This window comes from Phyllobates terribilis, unplaced genomic scaffold (genome assembly GCF_046119375.1).
Source record: "Phyllobates terribilis strain yellow unplaced genomic scaffold, ASM4611937v1 Scaffold_7__3_contigs__length_470593459, whole genome shotgun sequence".
Taxonomy (NCBI): Eukaryota; Metazoa; Chordata; class Amphibia; order Anura; family Dendrobatidae; genus Phyllobates; species Phyllobates terribilis.
The window spans coordinates 137,734,496-137,752,626 of record NW_027362767.1 but is presented as its reverse complement, the minus strand read 5'-3'; the positions used below and the strand labels follow the sequence as shown (position 1 = coordinate 137,752,626).

General features: G+C 50.8%; 3 protein-coding genes across 6 annotated transcripts in view; 1 reads left to right on the top strand and 2 right to left on the bottom strand.

The window, feature by feature from the left end:
- Positions 1–402: 402 nt before the first annotated feature.
- On the bottom strand, positions 403–5,858 carry SLC25A44 (solute carrier family 25 member 44). 2 transcript variants are annotated; one of them, XM_073639279.1, is made up of 5 exons: positions 5,349–5,858; positions 5,165–5,233; positions 1,137–1,785; positions 861–988; positions 403–595 (listed from the first exon to the last, which is right to left on the bottom strand). In XM_073639279.1, exons 3-5 carry the CDS (start codon positions 1,756–1,758, stop codon positions 404–406), a joined length of 942 nt encoding a protein of 313 aa, XP_073495380.1. In that variant the 5' UTR covers positions 1,759–1,785; positions 5,165–5,233; positions 5,349–5,858; the 3' UTR covers position 403. The 2 variants fall into 2 exon arrangements, with proteins under 2 accessions (XP_073495380.1, XP_073495379.1); XM_073639278.1 differs by having other exon boundaries at positions 5,430–5,856.
- On the top strand, positions 5,648–10,130 carry TOMM40L (translocase of outer mitochondrial membrane 40 like). Its single transcript, XM_073639280.1, has 9 exons — positions 5,648–5,902; positions 6,030–6,235; positions 6,718–6,785; positions 7,203–7,295; positions 7,376–7,477; positions 7,557–7,662; positions 7,808–7,930; positions 9,358–9,434; positions 9,548–10,130. Exons 2-9 carry the CDS (start codon positions 6,124–6,126, stop codon positions 9,788–9,790), a joined length of 924 nt encoding a protein of 307 aa, XP_073495381.1. The 5' UTR covers positions 5,648–5,902; positions 6,030–6,123; the 3' UTR covers positions 9,791–10,130.
- Positions 10,131–10,851: 721 nt separating this feature from the next.
- The window catches only part of NR1I3 (nuclear receptor subfamily 1 group I member 3), a 33,033-nt gene continuing 25,753 nt past the window's right edge, over positions 10,852–18,131 (bottom strand). For all 3 annotated transcript variants that reach the window (XM_073639276.1, XM_073639277.1, XM_073639275.1), the window contains 6 exons: positions 14,505–14,698; positions 12,439–12,662; positions 12,210–12,355; positions 11,876–11,992; positions 11,687–11,792; positions 10,852–11,518 (listed from right to left, as the gene is read on the bottom strand). In XM_073639276.1, the coding sequence (XP_073495377.1) occupies positions 11,383–11,518; positions 11,687–11,792; positions 11,876–11,992; positions 12,210–12,355; positions 12,439–12,662; positions 14,505–14,698 (923 nt within the window). In that variant the 3' untranslated portion in view covers positions 10,852–11,382. The remainder of the gene's footprint in view (positions 11,519–11,686; positions 11,793–11,875; positions 11,993–12,209; positions 12,356–12,438; positions 12,663–14,504; positions 14,699–18,131) is intronic.

Here is an 18,131-nt window from a genome sequence, read left to right as displayed (position 1 = left end):
ACTCGCCCCTGGATTTGGCAATCACATAAAAATAAAATCACTCGTGTAGAGCTCGGTATAAAAATCTCCAGGTCATTCTAGAAACAAAAGGAATAAAAAGAAGGCCGCCACGTGTCCACACAAAATCATTTCGGTGGTCACAGTGGAGAAAAATCCACACTGGCAGATGCCAAGTTCCCGGTGGGACCACAAGGAGCTCCAGTGCAGAAGAAGTGGTTTTCTTGAGAAGACGACACCCGGTCCTGACTGTATAATATACGGTCCATGTGCACATTACACAAAATAAATATATACACACATTGTGTACTCTCCAGTGGAATCGTAAGTCCTGCGTCATGTTCTGCACTGTCCTGGGTGCATCACCCACACATACATATATATAGTACCGCCACTATAGCGGTAGTCACCAATGTCTGGAGTCCACCAGCTCCGGGCGAAGGCTCAGCTTCTTCAGAGTCTCATAGCCCACCACTATAACAATGGTGGAGGGGGTGGATGAGATAATCCGAGCGGAAAGGCCTTTGGTCAGACCCCAGGGTCCCTCCTCAACCATGAGCTGCCGAAACGTGTTAATAATTGAGCTTTTCCCTTCCACCTGCAATAAGAAATGAATGATTATATCCCAATACACACACAGAAGAAAACTACTGTAATCTGCCCCCCCGAGGTACAATAGTGGGGAGTTGTGGCCCATCTTGGTGATACAAGAAAGATCTGTCCATCAGCTCTGGCTGTGACAGGACAGGATTGTAATACCAGCAGACTAAACTCCCATATTCCTGATGAGGCTAGTGTGTTTACTGGCTGCACAGCAACTAAGCTTCTCCCAACTGGTGCATCTCATGCCATCATGTCATTACCTGCACACGGGCTCTTATGACGTCCATCGGGTTGGTGATGGTCGATGCTGTGGCTGCGGCCAGTGGGCCAGAGATGGCCTGAAGCAAGAGGTGAGGACAGTCCTGGGGCGACAAGCGGGACAGTTGTTCTAGAAGAACAAGAATCAAATGTCAGTAGGTACAAGCGGCACCTTCCGGAGCACGGGCGGCACACCCTCCACCACCACCTCTAGTGACAAGATAGGCGGTATTTTCCATGATGCCACCTCTGCTCTCTAGCGTGTATTTAGGACCTACCTGCGTAGAAGTGATAGAACGGCCACCAGACGGCGCTGTTGGGGATGTAGGTGAGCAGCGAGGCTACATATCCTCGGTAGAATCCCTTCAGACCATCGGCCTTGAAGATCTGCAGGATGATGTCCTTGGTCTGCCCGAACATCACAGCTCGTTTCCGGTCGGCGGCTCGTACACGGAACCGGCCCATGCTCTCACCCATCCGCTGCATCATGAGGTGCTGGGAAATGACGTCTATGGGAACAGTGATGCTCTGAGCCACCAGCGATGCGGAGCCTCCCGCCACCAGAGACTTCACCGTGTTGCTGCTGCTGTACTGCGAGACGTATTTGCGGGTCAGTTCATAGGTGGTGACATAGCACTGGCCGGAGATCAGCGTGAAGGTATTCACCAGGAATCCGCGGTAAAGTCCGGCCGCGCCTTCCGACCGCAGGATCTTCACAAAGGCGTCAAACGTCCCATTGTACAGACTCTTCCCCTTCTGGACCTGAAGTCGCGTCCGGATCAGAGTGAAGGGGTAAACGCTGACCCGGATCATCATAGTCATACACACCCCGAACACATAGAACTTCTTCTTGTCCAGATGTTCCCACTCTATGATCTGGATGTTCCTCTTATCCTCCATATCTTCAAGCAGAAAAAGTCACCTCCACTGCCGAGAGAGCAATGTACAGCCGGTATTAGCCGGGCATCTCCAGTATGTAATTATTAGTATTGAGCGAGTATGTTCTATTAACCCTTTCGCCGAGTATGCTCGGGCCGAGCTCCGAGTATTTACAGCTGCTCGGTGATATGCTTGAATCGCTCCCGTGTGCATGATTTGCAACTGTTTGACAGCTTTATTACATGTGAGTGATGTCTATTTCTTACATATTCCTCACATGTAATAAAGCTGTCAAACAGTTGCAAATCATGCACACGGGGGCGATTTAACCTTATCACCGAGCAGCTGTAAATACTCGGAGCTCGGCCCGAGCATACTCGGACAAAACATACTCGCTCAACACTAGTAATTGTACATGTGCAGCCGGTATTAGCCGGGCATCTCCTGTATGTATGTAATTATACATGTGCAGCCGGTATTAGCCGGGCATCTCCTGTATGTATGTAATTATACATGTGCAGCCGGTATTAGCCGGGCATCTCCTGTATGTATGTAATTCTACACGTGCAGCCGGTATTAGCCGGGCATCTCCTGTATGTATGTAATTCTACACGTGCAGCCGGTATTAGCCGGGCATCTCCTGTATGTATGTAATTCTACACGTGCAGCCGGTATTAGCCGGGCATCTCCTGTATGTATGTAATTCTACACGTGCAGCCGGTATTAGCCGGGCATCTCCTGTGTGTATGTAATTCTACACGTGCAGCCGGTATTAGCCGGGCATCTCCTGTGTGTATGTAATTCTACACGTGCAGCCGGTATTAGCCGGGCATCTCCTGTGTGTATGTAATTCTACACGTGCAGCCGGTATTAGCCGGGCATCTCCTGTGTGTATGTAATTCTACATGTGCAGCCGGTATTAGCCAGGCATCTCCTGTATGTAATTATACATGTGCAGCCGGTATTAGCCAGGCATCGCCTGTGTGTATGTAATTCTACATGTGCAGCCGGTATTAGCCAGGCATCTCCTGTATGTAATTCTACATGTGCAGCCGGTATTAGCCAGGCATCTCCTGTGTGTATGTAATTCTACATGTGCAGCCGGTATTAGCCGGGCATCTCCTGTATGTATGTATGTAATTCTACATGTGCAGCCGGTATTAGCCGGGCATCTCCTGTGTGTATGTAATTCTACATGTGCAGCCAGTATTAGCCAGGCATCTCCTGTGTGTATGTAATTCTACATGTGCAGCCGGTATTAGCCGGGCATCTCCTGTATGTATGTAATTCTACATGTGCAGCCGGTATTAGCCGGGCATCTCCTGTATGTATGTAATTCTACATGTGCAGCCGGTATTAGCCGGGCATCTCCTGTATGTATGTAATTCTACATGTGCAGCCGGTATTAGCCGGGCATCTCCTGTATGTATGTAATTCTACATGTGCAGCCGGTATTAGCCGGGCATCTCCTGTATGTATGTAATTCTACATGTGCAGCCGGTATTAGCCGGGCATCTCCTGTATGTATGTAATTCTACATGTGCAGCCGGTATTAGCCGGGCATCTCCTGTATGTATGTAATTCTACATGTGCAGCCGGTATTAGCCGGGCATCTCCTGTATGTATGTAATTCTACATGTGCAGCCGGTATTAGCCGGGCATCTCCTGTATGTATGTAATTCTACATGTGCAGCCGGTATTAGCCGGGCATCTCCTGTATGTATGTAATTCTACATGTGCAGCCGGTATTAGCCGGGCATCTCCTGTATGTATGTAATTCTACATGTGCAGCCGGTATTAGCCGGGCATCTCCTGTATGTATGTAATTCTACATGTGCAGCCGGTATTAGCCGGGCATCTCCTGTATGTATGTAATTCTACATGTGCAGCCGGTATTAGCCGGGCATCTCCTGTATGTATGTAATTCTACATGTGCAGCCGGTATTAGCCGGGCATCTCCTGTATGTATGTAATTCTACATGTGCAGCCGGTATTAGCCGGGCATCTCCTGTATGTATGTAATTCTACATGTGCAGCCGGTATTAGCCGGGCATCTCCTGTATGTATGTAATTCTACATGTGCAGCCGGTATTAGCCGGGCATCTCCTGTATGTATGTAATTCTACATGTGCAGCCGGTATTAGCCGGGCATCTCCTGTATGTATGTAATTCTACATGTGCAGCCGGTATTAGCCGGGCATCTCCTGTATGTATGTAATTCTACATGTGCAGCCGGTATTAGCCGGGCATCTCCTGTATGTATGTAATTCTACATGTGCAGCCGGTATTAGCCGGGCATCTCCTGTATGTATGTAATTCTACATGTGCAGCCGGTATTAGCCGGGCATCTCCTGTATGTATGTAATTCTACATGTGCAGCCGGTATTAGCCGGGCATCTCCTGTATGTATGTAATTCTACATGTGCAGCCGGTATTAGCTGGGCATCTCCTGTATGTATGTAATTCTACATGTGCAGCCGGTATTAGCTGGGCATCTCCTGTATGTATGTAATTCTACATGTGCAGCCGGTATTAGCCGGGCATCTCCTGTATGTATGTAATTATACATGTGCAGCCGGTATTAGCCGGGCATCTCCTGTATGTATGTATGTAATTATACATGTGCAGCCGGTATTAGCTGGGCATCTCCTGTATGTATGTATGTAATTATACATGTGCAGCCGGTATTAGCTGGGCATCTCCTGTATGTATGTAATTATACATGTGCAGCCGGTATTAGCCGGGCATCTCCTGTATGTATGTATGTAATTATACATGTGCAGCCGGTATTAGCCGGGCATCTCCTGTATGTATGTAATTATACATGTGCAGCCGGTATTAGCCGGGCATCTCCTGTATGTATGTAATTATACATCTACAGGCGGTATTAGCCAGGCATCTCCTGTATGTATGTAATTATACATCTACAGGCGGTATTAGCCGGGCATCTCCTGTATGTATGTAATTATACATGTGCAGCCGGTATTAGCCGGGCATCTCCTGTATGTATGTAATTATACATGTGCAGCCGGTATTAGCCGGGCATCTCCTGTATGTATGTAATTATACATGTGCAGCCGGTATTAGCCGGGCATCTCCTGTGTGTATGTAATTCTACATGTGCAGCCGGTATTAGCCGGGCATCTCCTGTGTGTATGTAATTATACATCTACAGGCGGTATAACCTGGGCATTATCTAGTGATACAGGTAGTGTATTGCCCATTATCTCGGGCGCCATCTCCCGCCTCGTCCCCATACAATGCTGATCTGATAAGGTCGGTGACCTGGAGGCTCCAGAACTTTGCTCTATCGTCCCCCCAGGGCTCAGGGTTAACCCTCTCCGGAGTGGCTCCTTACACCCCGCTCATCATGTAGTGTTGTGTATGAGGACCCTGCACTGGCTGTGGGGGTCAAACAACCACTTACCTCTCACAGGGCACTGTCCTCCGGGGGGCGCAGCGCCATCATCCCAGGCGGAGGCTGCACACACATCACCTGATGAGATACAGACACGGCTTAGATACAGCAATCAGATACACCCCAGAAATCTCAGCATATCGTGGGAGCGCCAGGCTGGGACTTGTAGTCCCAGAATATGCTGTGCTCTCACAGGACATGCTGGGACTTGTAGCTCCATGCTGAGGGTTGTAGTGCCCGTGCAGGACTCATGGCCTTCCCCCGGCTGCGGTACCTCTCCCTCGGGCTCCACGTGTGTACAGGTACCAGCTGCGGCAGCTCCTCCGCCCTCTCTTGCCGGGGACACCTTGCTCCACCACTCGCCTGCCCCACAACCGGAAGCCAAGGGCCCAACGGGAGCAGCCAATCACAGCGCTGCGTCGTGTCACATGACGGCCCTAGTGACTTAAAGGGCCAGCTCTACCGAGTCACGTGACTCCGCTGATTCCGTCCCCCGGCTCCGTTGCCTGCCAGGTCTTTCTGCATTTTATATTTGTATTACATTCTGTAATTCCTGCTTCTTCTGCCTTCCGTTTCCCTGGCAACGGCGTGCACCGCCCAATTTCTTTTGCCCATACTTCAAATGGCCGCCGGGGACGTCACTAGGCGGAGCCTACCAGCAGTTACAATGGCTGCTATCATGCTGGTGACATGAATAGTAGGAGATTGGGGACAGGAGGAGCTGATGGAGGAGCAGGCGGCTCAGGGGTGAGTCCTAGGTGCAGACTCCCGGGATTATGTGTTATGACTTTGAGGGGTTTGGTGGCCCCCCCCATTCTACATGTCTGGGGGTCTGCGGTGACCATGTGCCCAGCTGACACGTCTCTTCTCTCAGGTGTCGCTGATAATGTTCGGGCCCCCTCACGTCTGTGAGTACTGGTCTGAGCCCAGCGCCCCCCGAAAGTGACTGCGTCCAGCAATCCCCCGCCATGGGCAACGTCCTGGCAGTGTCGCCCCCCGGAGGCTCTTGGTGGACGAGGCGGAGACGAGCGGCGCTGCCCAACCCTGGGAGCTTTGACGAGCTGCATAGGAGCTGCAAAGGTGAGAAGTCCGCCTGGATTGTGGGATCCCCCAATAGTACAGGGGGCTCTGCCTAGATTATGGGGTCTCTCTCTATGTTACCAGGGGCACTGATTAGATTATGGGGGATTTGTCTACATTATGGGGGATCTATTTGTAGTACCGGGGGCTGTGCCTAGGTTATGGGGGCCCTCACTGTAGTACTGGGGGGCTCTGCCTAGATTATGGCAGCTCTCCCTTTGGTACCAGGGGGCTCAGCCTATAGATTATGGGGGCTCTACCTGTGGTTCTTGGGAGCTTTCCATATGGTGTCAAGGACTCTTCCTGTGGAACCGGGGGCTCAGCCTAGATTAAGGGGTCCGCCTATAGTACTGAGGGCTCTTCTTGGCTCAATGAGTTCCTCCTGTGGTAGCGGGGGGCTCTGCATGGCTCAGCGGCACCCCCCCCTGTGGTAGTTGGGGGGAGGGGGGGGGTCTGTGTTACAGTTTCTCTTGCTCTTGCAGAGGTTTTCCCGCAGCAGATGGAGGGGATGAAGCTCATCATCAACAAGACCCTGAGCAGTCACCTCCAGGTATCTGACACCTGACAACCTTCCATTAGACCTTGTGTTTCTATTCTTCTCCATATTCAGGATCTCTGCTTCCTGTCAGTGTACGAGAACCCCCCGAATCTGATACTTCTGAGGGTTTGTGCTTGTTGTATCCGGTCAAAACCGTCCTTTGTGAGACCCCATCATTCACTGACAGCCGGCAGAGGCCTTTCCACTAACTGTTAGGCCACGTCCCCACTATCCGTATTTGGTCAGTATTTTCTCTCAGGAGTTGGAGCCAAAACCAGATGAGGAACAATCAGAGAAAAGGTGTAATAGAAACAAGTCACCAATTCTGCATTTATCACCCACTCCTGAGAGAAAATACTGACCAAATACTGATAGTGGGGCTGTGGTCTTTCTTAGAGTAATCCCTAATTAACCCTCTCCTGCCCACAGGTCAGCCACCTCATACACATGAGCACCATCGGCCTCTCTGGTTATCACTTCAATGCCAAGTACATCGGAGACGCTCTGGCCGGTGCCAGCGAGGTACGCGCTCCCCGGACCGCCACCATGCTGACCAATCAGGAGGCCTCATTGTATTCATCGCCTCTTCTCTCTCCTTCCAGACGTTTCCTCTGCTGACCGGAGACCTGGACAACGCGGGGAGCCTCAATGCCCAGGCAGCCTGTCTGCTGGCCGAACGCATCCGCTCCAAGGCAGTGTTCCAGGTAGGAGGAACAGACCCGCACCCAGGGGGCGTCGGAGGGGGCCATGGAGCCGGTGACATTGTGGATTTTTTTTCTGCAGACACATCACTCCAAGTTCCTGACGTGGCAGGTGGATGTGGAGTACAGGGGGGACGACTGTACGGGGACCCTGACTCTGGGAAACCCCGACATCATCAACGAATCAGGTGCGTGGTCTGTGCACGGCCAATCGTTGCCCTGCGCCATCCCTTCCGTCCAATTCCATGATTGCTTACAGATCAGCGGCCAGCAGGGGGTGGCGCTCAGTGTAAATCTGGTGATGGCGTCTCCTCTCCCTTTTTATGTATGCAGTGATCCTGGTGACGCACTTCCTGCAGAGCATCACTCCCCGTCTGGTCCTTGGCGGAGAACTTGTTTACCACCAGCGGATGGCGGAGGAAGGGGCCATCCTGACTTTAGCAGGAAAATACTCCGGTACAGTGACACATCAGGTGTGCTTATGTCTCGTGCTCCGCTCACATCCAAAGCTGCAGCCACAGGTCTTCTGGTCTAAGAATGCCGGAGATCACATCTTTCTGCAATGATGAAAACAATTTATATATCCAGCTTTGGTTGTGAGTGGAGGATAATACATAATGCAGCTTTTAGTGTGACTTTAGTATAATAACATTTATGGGGCAGTTGGGGGCTGGAGAGCGGGGTGGGGAGTGTGGCGGCGGCTGGAGAGCGGGGTGGGGAGTGTGGCGGCGGCTGGAGGGGGGCAGCGTGGCGACTGCTCTGAGGGCGGCTGGAGGGTGTGGGGAGTGTGGCGGCAGCTGGAGGGGGGGGAGCGTGGCGACTGCTCTGAGGGCGGCTGGAGGGTGTGGGCAGTGTGGCGGCACCTCTCGGGGCAGCTGAAGGGGGTGGGGAGCATGGTGGCGGTGGCTCTGGGGACGGATGGAGAACAAGGTGGTGGCTGGAGGGAGTGGGGAGCATGGTGGCGGTGGCTCTGGGGACGGCTGGAGAACAAGATGGTGGCTCTATGGGTAGCTGGAGGGAGTGGGGAGCGTGGCGGTGGCTCTAGGGGCGGCTGGATGAGGTGGGGAGCGTGGCTGCGGCTCTGGGGACGGCTGGATGGGATGGAGAGCAAGGCTGTGGCTCTAGGGGCGGCTGGAGGATGTGGGGAGCATGGCTGCGGCTGGAGGGGGTGGTTAGCATGGTGGCGGCGGCTATGGAGGGGGTGGAGAGCAAGGCGGCGGCTCCGGGGGCAGCCGGAGGGGGTGGGGGAGCATGGCTGCGGCCGGAGGGGGTAAGGAGCGTGGTGGCGGCCGGAGGGGGTGAGGAGCGTGGTGGCTCTGGCTCCGGAGGGGGTGGGAAGCATGGCGGCGGCTCTGGGGGCGGCTGGAGGGAGTGGGGAGCATGGCTGCGGCTGGAAGGGGTGGGGAGCGTGGTGGCGGCGGCGGCTCTGGAGGGGGTGGGGAGCGTGGTGGCTGTGGCTCTGGAGGGGGTGGAGAGCAAGGCGGTGGCTCTATGGGCGGCTGGAGGGGGTGGGGGAGAGTGGTGGTGGCTCTAGGGGCGGCTGGATGGGGTGGGGAGCACGGCGGAGGCGGCAGCTCTAGGGGCGGCTGGAGGGGGTGGGGAGCATAGCTTTGGGTGTGACTGGAGGATACTCCACAGATGTTGGGCTGACTTTTTCTGAGGTGTTTGGGGGATAGATTTGATGTGTGACATATCGTCCCACAGACCGGACCAGCGTCAGTCTCACCTAGTGGCACTTGGTCCAGATTTCCAGGTCTTTCTGGACTGTTGGACTTCCTCTAGACTGGTCCGGACTGTCAGATTTGTGCCTCGGACATAGTTGTCACAGCTCATGTGTGTGAAGCCTCGATTGTCGGTGACTTTGCTCTTGTGTTTCCCTGTAGCGCAGGACTGGGTAGCGACTCTGAATATCGGGTACGGCGGAGCCCACGCCAGCTACTATCATAGAGCCAACGAGCAGGTGAGACGGACTCTGCACAGTGGTGACGTCCAAGGAGCTGCTGACCCCGAGGCTCTGGTCCATTATATTCCGGCTTGTACATTATACCTGTGACGCGCCGTTTCTTCCCGCAGATCCGGCTCGGGGTGGAGTTTGAGGCGAACACTCGTCTGCAGGAGACGTCCTTTGCTTTTGGATATCACCTGGACATCCCGAAGGCAAACATGGTATTTAAAGGGACGGTGGACAGTTCTTGGTGTGTGGGGGGAGTCCTGGAGAAGAGGCTGCCCCCTCTGCCCCTCACCTTGGCCCTTGGGGCTTTTATGAACCACTGGAAAAATAAATTTCATTGTGGGTTCAGCATCATGGTGGGGTGAAGACTGACGGACAGGTGACTCGCCCACCCCCACCTCCTTTCCTTGGGACCACTGTCCATGTCCTGTTTGTATAAATTATTGTTGGTCTGGGGGACACAGGACGATGTTGCCCCCAGTGGTGAGACAGTGCACTGCACGCCTAGCACAGGGGTAAATCTCAGGGCGTCATCCACTCCGTCACCCTCCACTGCTCGTGTCTCTGGATGCCCAGTGGCCACATGGACAGGTCGGAGACCGCACTCTTCCTCATTCCATGTACATTGTTTGTTGTTATATTGCAGGAGATCAGTGCGGCCTGTAGGAGGCGCTGTCCACGTTTATAAAGCCAAACTTTACCAGACATGGGCCTCCCGTGTGTTCTGTCAGCGGCGTCTGTAATATTGGATGTAATATAGGGGGGCTCCAAGCTTTATCCCAAACTGGGAATGATGGAGAAGGATGCTGACACTGCAGAGTACAGGATGGTGACACTCGGGGTACTCCCTGTGCGTGGCGCGATGCCTTCACGGCTCCCCCTGTGTGCGGCGCGGTGCCCCCGCGGCTCCCCCTGTGCATGACTACTGTGTCTCACAGTGATAATTAAAGAAAAACACCCTTATTCTCACATACTCCTCATTCCCCGTCCTCTGCAGTCGCTATGTCTTCTGGCTTGTCTCCGGTGGGCTGGTACGCGGGGGAGCATTGCAGTGATGTCATCACACTGCCTGACGTCCCCTGTATGGCGCCGGCCACCAATAGTCCTGCCGGAATAAGGAGTATAACAGGGAGCCAATCCTTCTGTACTCTGCTACAGCTGTGCTGCGGATGCCGATACTGCTGAGATTTTTTTCAGGCCCATGTGGCCTACCTGGCATTTGCCAGACTTGCCCTATAGTCGGGCCTGGGTACAAGTATGGAAATGAAACACTGCTAGATAATAAATAAATGTCCCCGATACAAGCTGTACTTTTCATGAGGTGCAGTACATCTTTCTAGCCACCCGATGGCAGCAGAACACCACACTATTCGTGCTGTTATCTCTAGAAAGGTGCCCAGCTACTCGTGAATCATGTGACTCTGAGTAATGTGTGTGGTCTTGTTTTAATGGGCGAAGCCCTGAGAAATACAATTATAAAAATTACAAATTATTATAAAATGCCCCTCTCCTTGTGAAAAAGCTTCATGGGTATTGCAGCAAAGTGCACAGATGCTCAGTAGCCTCCTGCCCATCCTGGGAGGGGCGGCAGAGCACATTTGGCCGTCGTCACCAGTTATAGTGCATCATGGTCAGTGATGAAAGCGGTCACTGGCCTCTGGTGGCGACCAATTAAAGGGGCGGATGATCAATTAGTGCTAGATACATCAATGTCTCTCTATGTACATTGTGCTCACATTGCAGATCTGATCTTACAGATCTGATTGAATGAACCTCAGTGATGTCTGTTGGGAATACGTCTCTTCCACCAGAATATCTGTATAAAGTGGCTGACAGCAGAGAGCACTTGATAGATTTCCTTGGCCAGGTGTCCAGATCGGGGTTGGATTGAACCCTCAATGTGATAATACTGATTTTGGAGTAGTTTGTGCGTCATGTGACCGGCCCGCGCGGTCCCTCAGCTGAATATCTCCTTCATCAGCGGCGTCATGGCGTCCTCCATCACATTCTGGATGTGAACCATCTGCTTGGCGTTCTCCTCGTTCAGGGTCCGCAGCTCGGCCAGCATGGACAGCAGCTTAGCAAACAGGAACCTGGGGGGAGGAGCCAATACGTTATAACTTCACAGCCCCGCCTCTGAACTGTAATAATTGCACCGTGATTGGACGTCTGGTAATAAAGCCGGTGACAACCAATGTTAGTATGGCACGGCCTGAGGATGGGGGTACTTATCGCTAGTGCCGGCGGAGGAGGCACGTTACCTGCTGCACGGAAGCTGGTGGTGGTAATCGATGTAACATTTCAGGGTCATGGCCATGGTCTCCTGGATCTTATCGATGTGGTTGTGTTCAATGACGCCTGGCCGGTCTGTGGAGAGATGGCAGGGTGGACTGGATTAGTGGGGTCCCACCACTGGACCCCCGCCTCCTCTATGCCGCCGAGTCACATACCTGGGGAGAAGAGCGCCAGCGCCTGCATCAGGACGTACTCGGCCTCGTGAAGCTTTAACTTCCGGAGGGTGATGTGAAATTTTAGTAATGGCTCCAAAAATATGCGCTGGAACCCGGCTGAGTACGAAAAATCTATATCAGAGAAGCACCACTGGGGGGCGTCTTATCTAACAGCACTGCTGCCTCTTTAAGAAGAAAGCCCCGCCCCCTACTTAGTTAAAATTATATTCTAATTATTCATAATTTCTAGCAGAATATTTGAATGTGAGCTGCCATCATACCCGCCCTAGAGACCCCCAGAGTATGACCATGGCCCCCGCCCGTCGGCACTCACTCATCTCGCCATGCTCTATACTCAGCTTCAGGCGCCCGCACTCCCAGATCTTGGTCTCCAGATTGAAGACGGTGTTAAACTGCAGGTGGGAGACCTCCATGGTGGATCCTTTCAGCAGCGAGATCTGATCGTCTATAGATAAAGATCTGAGAGGAGAGAAATACAGGAAATGGAGCAGCGGCCTCCGGAGCAGCGCTCGCTCTTCTGCTCCCTCCGTGTATGTACTCACCTGAAGACTGGGATCTCTTTAGCAAATTGGATAACTTGTTGAATCATGTAAGTGCTCAGATCTGCAAAATGTGGTAGCTCCATCATGTTGTCCCCGATGACATAGCCGAGCATGTGCTGTGCGGTGGGACTCTGCTCCGTGCCCCCCGGACTACAGTCAGGAGAGAAGGACGATGATTTGTGCACATCACAGTTCTCCCAGTCAACCTTTATAATGGGCTGTGGCTGGAGGGAAGAGACACAGACATTACTACTTTTCATCCATTAGATGGCGATGTTTCCCTGCCCATTGCCTTACATTACATCTCCCTGTAAACATGGCTGCCCCCTGTCGCCCTGGTAGTGCCCTGTAAACGTGCCCGTGTGCAGAAATAGAGTTAATCTCTGCCGAAATATGTACGTCTCCATGTTCCATGGGATATCTATGGCTGAATTAATACAAAAAATGTCAGATGATTTTCCCCTTTAGGACGGGCTTTTATGAGGGGCAGGGGCATCTGATCTGACCGGCTCCAGCCAGTGGGTCAGATGGTGGCATCCGAGAATCCGGTGCCATCCGGCCGTGGTTGCCCTTAATGGCACCGATCTGTACTTGATGTTCCTGCCAGGATATTGCTCCTGGTTACTGATTACATATCTGCGAAGTCACAAAGGTCGTCCCGAGAGAAGCTGCGAAAGAGCAGAAGGATAAACCGGATGTGTAGAGGAGATCTGCTCACCCCCTGCTATTGTGTACACCCAGCGGCCACCGTGGGACTATATTATACACCCACCGGTCACCCAGGGATTATATTATACACACATCGGCCACCTAGGGATTATATTATACACCCACCGGTCACCCAGGGATTATATTATACACCCACCGGTCACCCAGGGATTATATTATACACCCACCGGCCACCCAGGGATTATATTATACACCCACCGGTCACCCAGGGATTATATTATACACCCACCGCCCACCCAGGGATTATATTATACACCCACCGGTCACCCAGGGATTATATTATACGGCCACCCAGGGATTATATTATACACCCACCGGTCACCCAGGGATTATATTATACACCCACCGGTCACCCAGGGATTATATTATACACCCACCGGCCACCCAGGGATTATATTATACACCCACCGGCCACCCAGGGATTATATTATACACCCACCAGCCTCCCAGGGATTATATTATACACCCACCGGTCACCCAGGGATTATATTATACACCCACCGGTCACCCAGGGATTATATTATACACCCACCGGCCACCCAGGGATTATATTATACACCCACCGGTCACCCAGGGATTATATTATACACCCACCGGTCACCCAGGGATTATATTATACACCCAGCGGCCACCGTGGGACTATATTATACACCCACCGGTCACCCAGGGATTATATTATACACCCACCGGCCACCCAGGGATTATATTATACACCCAGCGGCCACCGTGGGACTATATTATACACCCACCGGTCACCCAGGGATTATATTATACACCCACCGGCCACCCAGGGATTATATTATACACCCACCAGCCTCCCAGGGATTATATTATACACCCACCGGTCACCCAGGGATTATATTATACACCCACCGGTCACCCAGGGATTATATTATACACCCAGCGGCCACCGTGGGACTATATTATACACCCACCGGTCACCCAGGGATTATATTATACACCCACCGGCCACCCAGGGATTATATTATACACCCACCGGCCTCCCAGGGATTATATTATGCACACATCGGCCACCCAGGGATTATATTATACACCCACCGGCCTCCCAGGGATTATAATTATACACCCACTGGCCACCCAGGGATTATATTATACACCCACCGGTCACCCAGGGATTATATTATACACCCACCGGCCACCCAGGGATTATATTATACACCCACCGGTCACCCAGGGATTATATTATACACCCACCGGCCTCTCAGGGATTATATTATACACAAACCGCAACGTACATGATAGGTATTTATACAAAGCTCAGATGACAGTATCACACATGATGAGATTAGATACAGTACACCGGTGTATCCCCTCACCCTGTAATCCACAAAATGTTCTAGATTGGAGTCGAAGTGTTTCTGGTGAGCGTCGATCAGGATCGCTATCAGCTGCTTCTGCTCCTCGGTCAGGGATCCCACCTCTGCCTCCTTCTGTATCCTCTGCAGACGTTCCTTCTTCTTCCTCAGTCTCAGCTCACGTCTCGCCATCAGGGCGTCCTCCGACATAATCACTGGAAGTCGAAAACAAAATTTATGTTAGAGATGCCCTCCGCCCTCAGGATGTTTTCATGGCAGAGTCTTCTAACCAGGGCTGTGGAATCGGGGTCCATTTTGGTGCAGTTGGAGTCGGTATAAAATGGACTGACTCCTAGTTTTCAAAAGAATTTGGGAAAGTTATGAAATGTCCTATAAATGTCTGTGCTGTTCCTGATCTCAGGATCTCGGATTTTAGTTGAGATGAATCAGTGCTGCACTTTATGTACACGCTGAGTAGTGACCACTGCTGCACTTTATGTACACGCTCAGTAGTGACCACTGCTGCACTTTATGTACACGCTCAGTAGTGACCACTGCTGCACTTTATGTACACGCTCAGTAGTGACCACTGCTGCACTTTATGTACACGCTCAGTAGTGACCACTGCTGCACTTTATGTACACGCTCAGTAGTGACCACTGCTGCACTTTATGTACACGCTCAGTAGTGACCACTGCTGCACTTTATGTACACGCTCAGTAGTGACCACTGCTGCACTTTATGTACACTCTCAGTAGTGACAAGTGCTGCACTTTATGTACACGCTCAGTAGTGACCAGTGCTGCACTTTATGTACACGCTGAGTAGTGACCACTGCTGCACTTTATGTACACGCTCAGTAGTGACCAGTGCTGCACTTTATGTACACGCTGAGTAGTGACCAGTGCTGCACTTTATGTACACTCTCAGTAGTGACCAGTGCTGCACTTTATGTACACTCTCAGTAGTGACCAGTGCTGCACTTTATGTACACGCTGAGTAGTGACCAGTGCTGCACTTTATGTACACGCTGAGTAGTGACCAGTGCTGCACTTTATGTACACGCTCAGTAATGACCAGTGCTGCACTTTATGTACACGCTGAGTAGTGACCAGTGCTGCACTTTATGTACACGCTCAGTAGTGACCAGTGCTGCACTTTATGTACACGCTGAGTAGTGACCACTGCTGCACTTTATGTACACGCTCAGTAGTGACCACTGCTGCACTTTATGTACACGCTCAGTAGTGACCACTGCTGCACTTTATGTACACGCTCAGTAGTGACCACTGCTGCACTTTATGTACACGCTGAGTAGTGACCACTGCTGCACTTTATGTACACGCTCAGTAGTGACCACTGCTGCACTTTATGTACACGCTCAGTAGTGACCACTGCTGCACTTTATGTACACGCTCAGTAGTGACCACTGCTGCACTTTATGTACACTCTCAGTAGTGACAAGTGCTGCACTTTATGTACACGCTGAATAGTGACCAGTGCTGCACTTTATGTACACTCTCAGTAGTGACCAGTGCTGCACTTTATGTACACGCTGAGTAGTGACCACTGCTGCACTTTATGTACATGCTCAGTAGTGACCAGTGCTGCACTTTATGTACACGCTGAGTAGTGACCACTGCTGCACTTTATGTACACGCTGAGTAGTGACCACTGCTGCACTTTATGTACACGCTGAGTAGTGACCAGTGCTGCACTTTATGTACACGCTGAGTAGTGACCAGTGCTGCACTTTATGTACACGCTCAGTAGTGACCAGTGCTGCACTTTATGTACACGCTGAGTAGTGACCAGTGCTGCACTTTATGTACACTCTCAGTAGTGACCAGTGCTGCACTTTATGTACACGCTGAGTAGTGACCACTGCTGCACTTTATGTACACGCTGAGTAGTGACCACTGCTGCACTTTATGTACACGCTGAGTAGTGACCAGTGCTGCACTTCATGTACACGCTGAGTAGTGACCAGTGCTGCACTTTATGTACACGCTCAGTAGTGACCAGTGCTGCACTTTATGTACACGCTGAGTAGTGACCAGTGCTGCACTTTATGTACACTCTCAGTAGTGACCAGTGCTGCACTTTATGTACACGCTGAGTAGTGACCACTGCTGCACTTTATGTACACGCTCAGTAGTGACCAGTGCTGCACTTTATGTACACGCTGAGTAGTGACCACTGCTGCACTTTATGTACACGCTGAGTAGTGACCAGTGCTGCACTTTATGTACACGCTCAGTAGTGACCACTGCTGCACTTTATGTGCACGCTCAGTAGTGACCACTGCTGCACTTTATGTACACGCTGAGTAGTGACCACTGCTGCACTTTATGTACACGCTCAGTAGTGACCAGTGCTGCACTTTATGTACACGCTCAGTAGTGACCACTGCTGCACTTTATGTACACGCTCAGTAGTGAGGTCGGGCTGTGGAGTCGGAGGTTTGGCTTACCATCTCCACAGCCCTGCTTCTATCATCCCATCCCTGATTATGATTGTTTTTATATTAGCTTTGTTTTCATTACTTCAATAGGTTTTACTATTAGCTTATAATTATTATATATGTATTATTATTTTTATATTTTTAATTGTTTAACCCTCATCCTTTATTATTTTATAACTATATTATTTTTATATTTTGTTGTTTTTGTCATTGCTATATATACAGTTATATGAAAAAGTTTGGGCACCCCTATTAATCTTAAGCTTAATGTTTTATAAAAATTGGTGTTTTTGCAACAGCTATTTCAGTTTGATATATGTAATAACTGTTGGACACAGTAATGTTTCTGCCTTGAAATGAGGTTTATTGTACTAACAGAAAATGTGCAATCTGCATTCAAACAAAATTTGACAGGTGCATAAGTATGGGCACCCTTATCATTTTCTTGTTTTAAATACTCCTACCTACTTTTTACTGACTTACTAAAGCACTTTTTTGGTTTTGTAACCTCATTGAGCTTTGAACTTCATAGCCAGGTGTATACAATCATGAGAAAAGCTACTTAAAGTGGCCACTTGCAAGTTGTTCTCCTGTTTGAATCTCCTGTTTGAATCTCCTCTGAAGAGTGGCATCATGGGCTCCTCAAAACAACTGTCAAATGATCTGAAAACAAAGATTATTCAACATAGTTGTTCAGGGGAAGGATACAAAAAGCTGTCTCAGAGATTTAACCTGTCAGTTTCCACTGTGAGGAACATAGTAAGGAAATGGAAGAACACAGGGACAGTTCTTGTTAAGGCCAGAAGTGGCAGGCCAAGAAAAACATCAGAAAGGCAGAGAAGAAGAATGGTGAGATCAGTCAAGGACAATCCTCAGACCACCTCCAGAGAGCTGCAGCATCAACTTGCTGCAGATGGTGTCACTGTGCATCGGTCAACTATACAACGCACTTTGCACAAGGAGAAGCTGTATGGGAGAGTGATGCGAAAGAAGCCGTTTCTGCAAGCACGCCACAAACAGAGTCAGCTGAGGTATGCAAAAGCACATTTGGAGAAGCCAATTTCTTTTTGGAAGAAGGTCCTGTGGACTGATGAAACCAAGATTGAGTTGTTTGGTCATACAAAAAGGCGTTATGCATGGCGGCAAAAAAACACAGCATTCCAAGAAAAACACTTGCTACCCAC

What these genes read in the sequence shown, in the direction of transcription:
- SLC25A44 (XM_073639279.1), bottom strand. Translation starts at nt 1,758, where the DNA reads ATGGAGGATAAGAGGAACATCCAGATCATAGAGTGGGAACATCTGGAC. An exon ending in GTTCTATCACTTCTACGCAG is followed by an intron (nt 989 to 1,136) that starts GTAGGTCCTAAA and finishes TTGTTCTTCTAG; the next exon opens with AACAACTGTCCCGCTTGTCG. An exon ending in TCATAAGAGCCCGTGTGCAG is followed by an intron (nt 596 to 860) that starts GTAATGACATGA and finishes TTCTTATTGCAG; the next exon opens with GTGGAAGGGAAAAGCTCAAT.
- TOMM40L (XM_073639280.1), top strand. Translation starts at nt 6,124, where the DNA reads ATGGGCAACGTCCTGGCAGTGTCGCCCCCCGGAGGCTCTTGGTGGACG. An exon ending in GCTGCATAGGAGCTGCAAAG is followed by an intron (nt 6,236 to 6,717) that starts GTGAGAAGTCCG and finishes TTGCTCTTGCAG; the next exon opens with AGGTTTTCCCGCAGCAGATG. An exon ending in CGACATCATCAACGAATCAG is followed by an intron (nt 7,663 to 7,807) that starts GTGCGTGGTCTG and finishes TTATGTATGCAG; the next exon opens with TGATCCTGGTGACGCACTTC.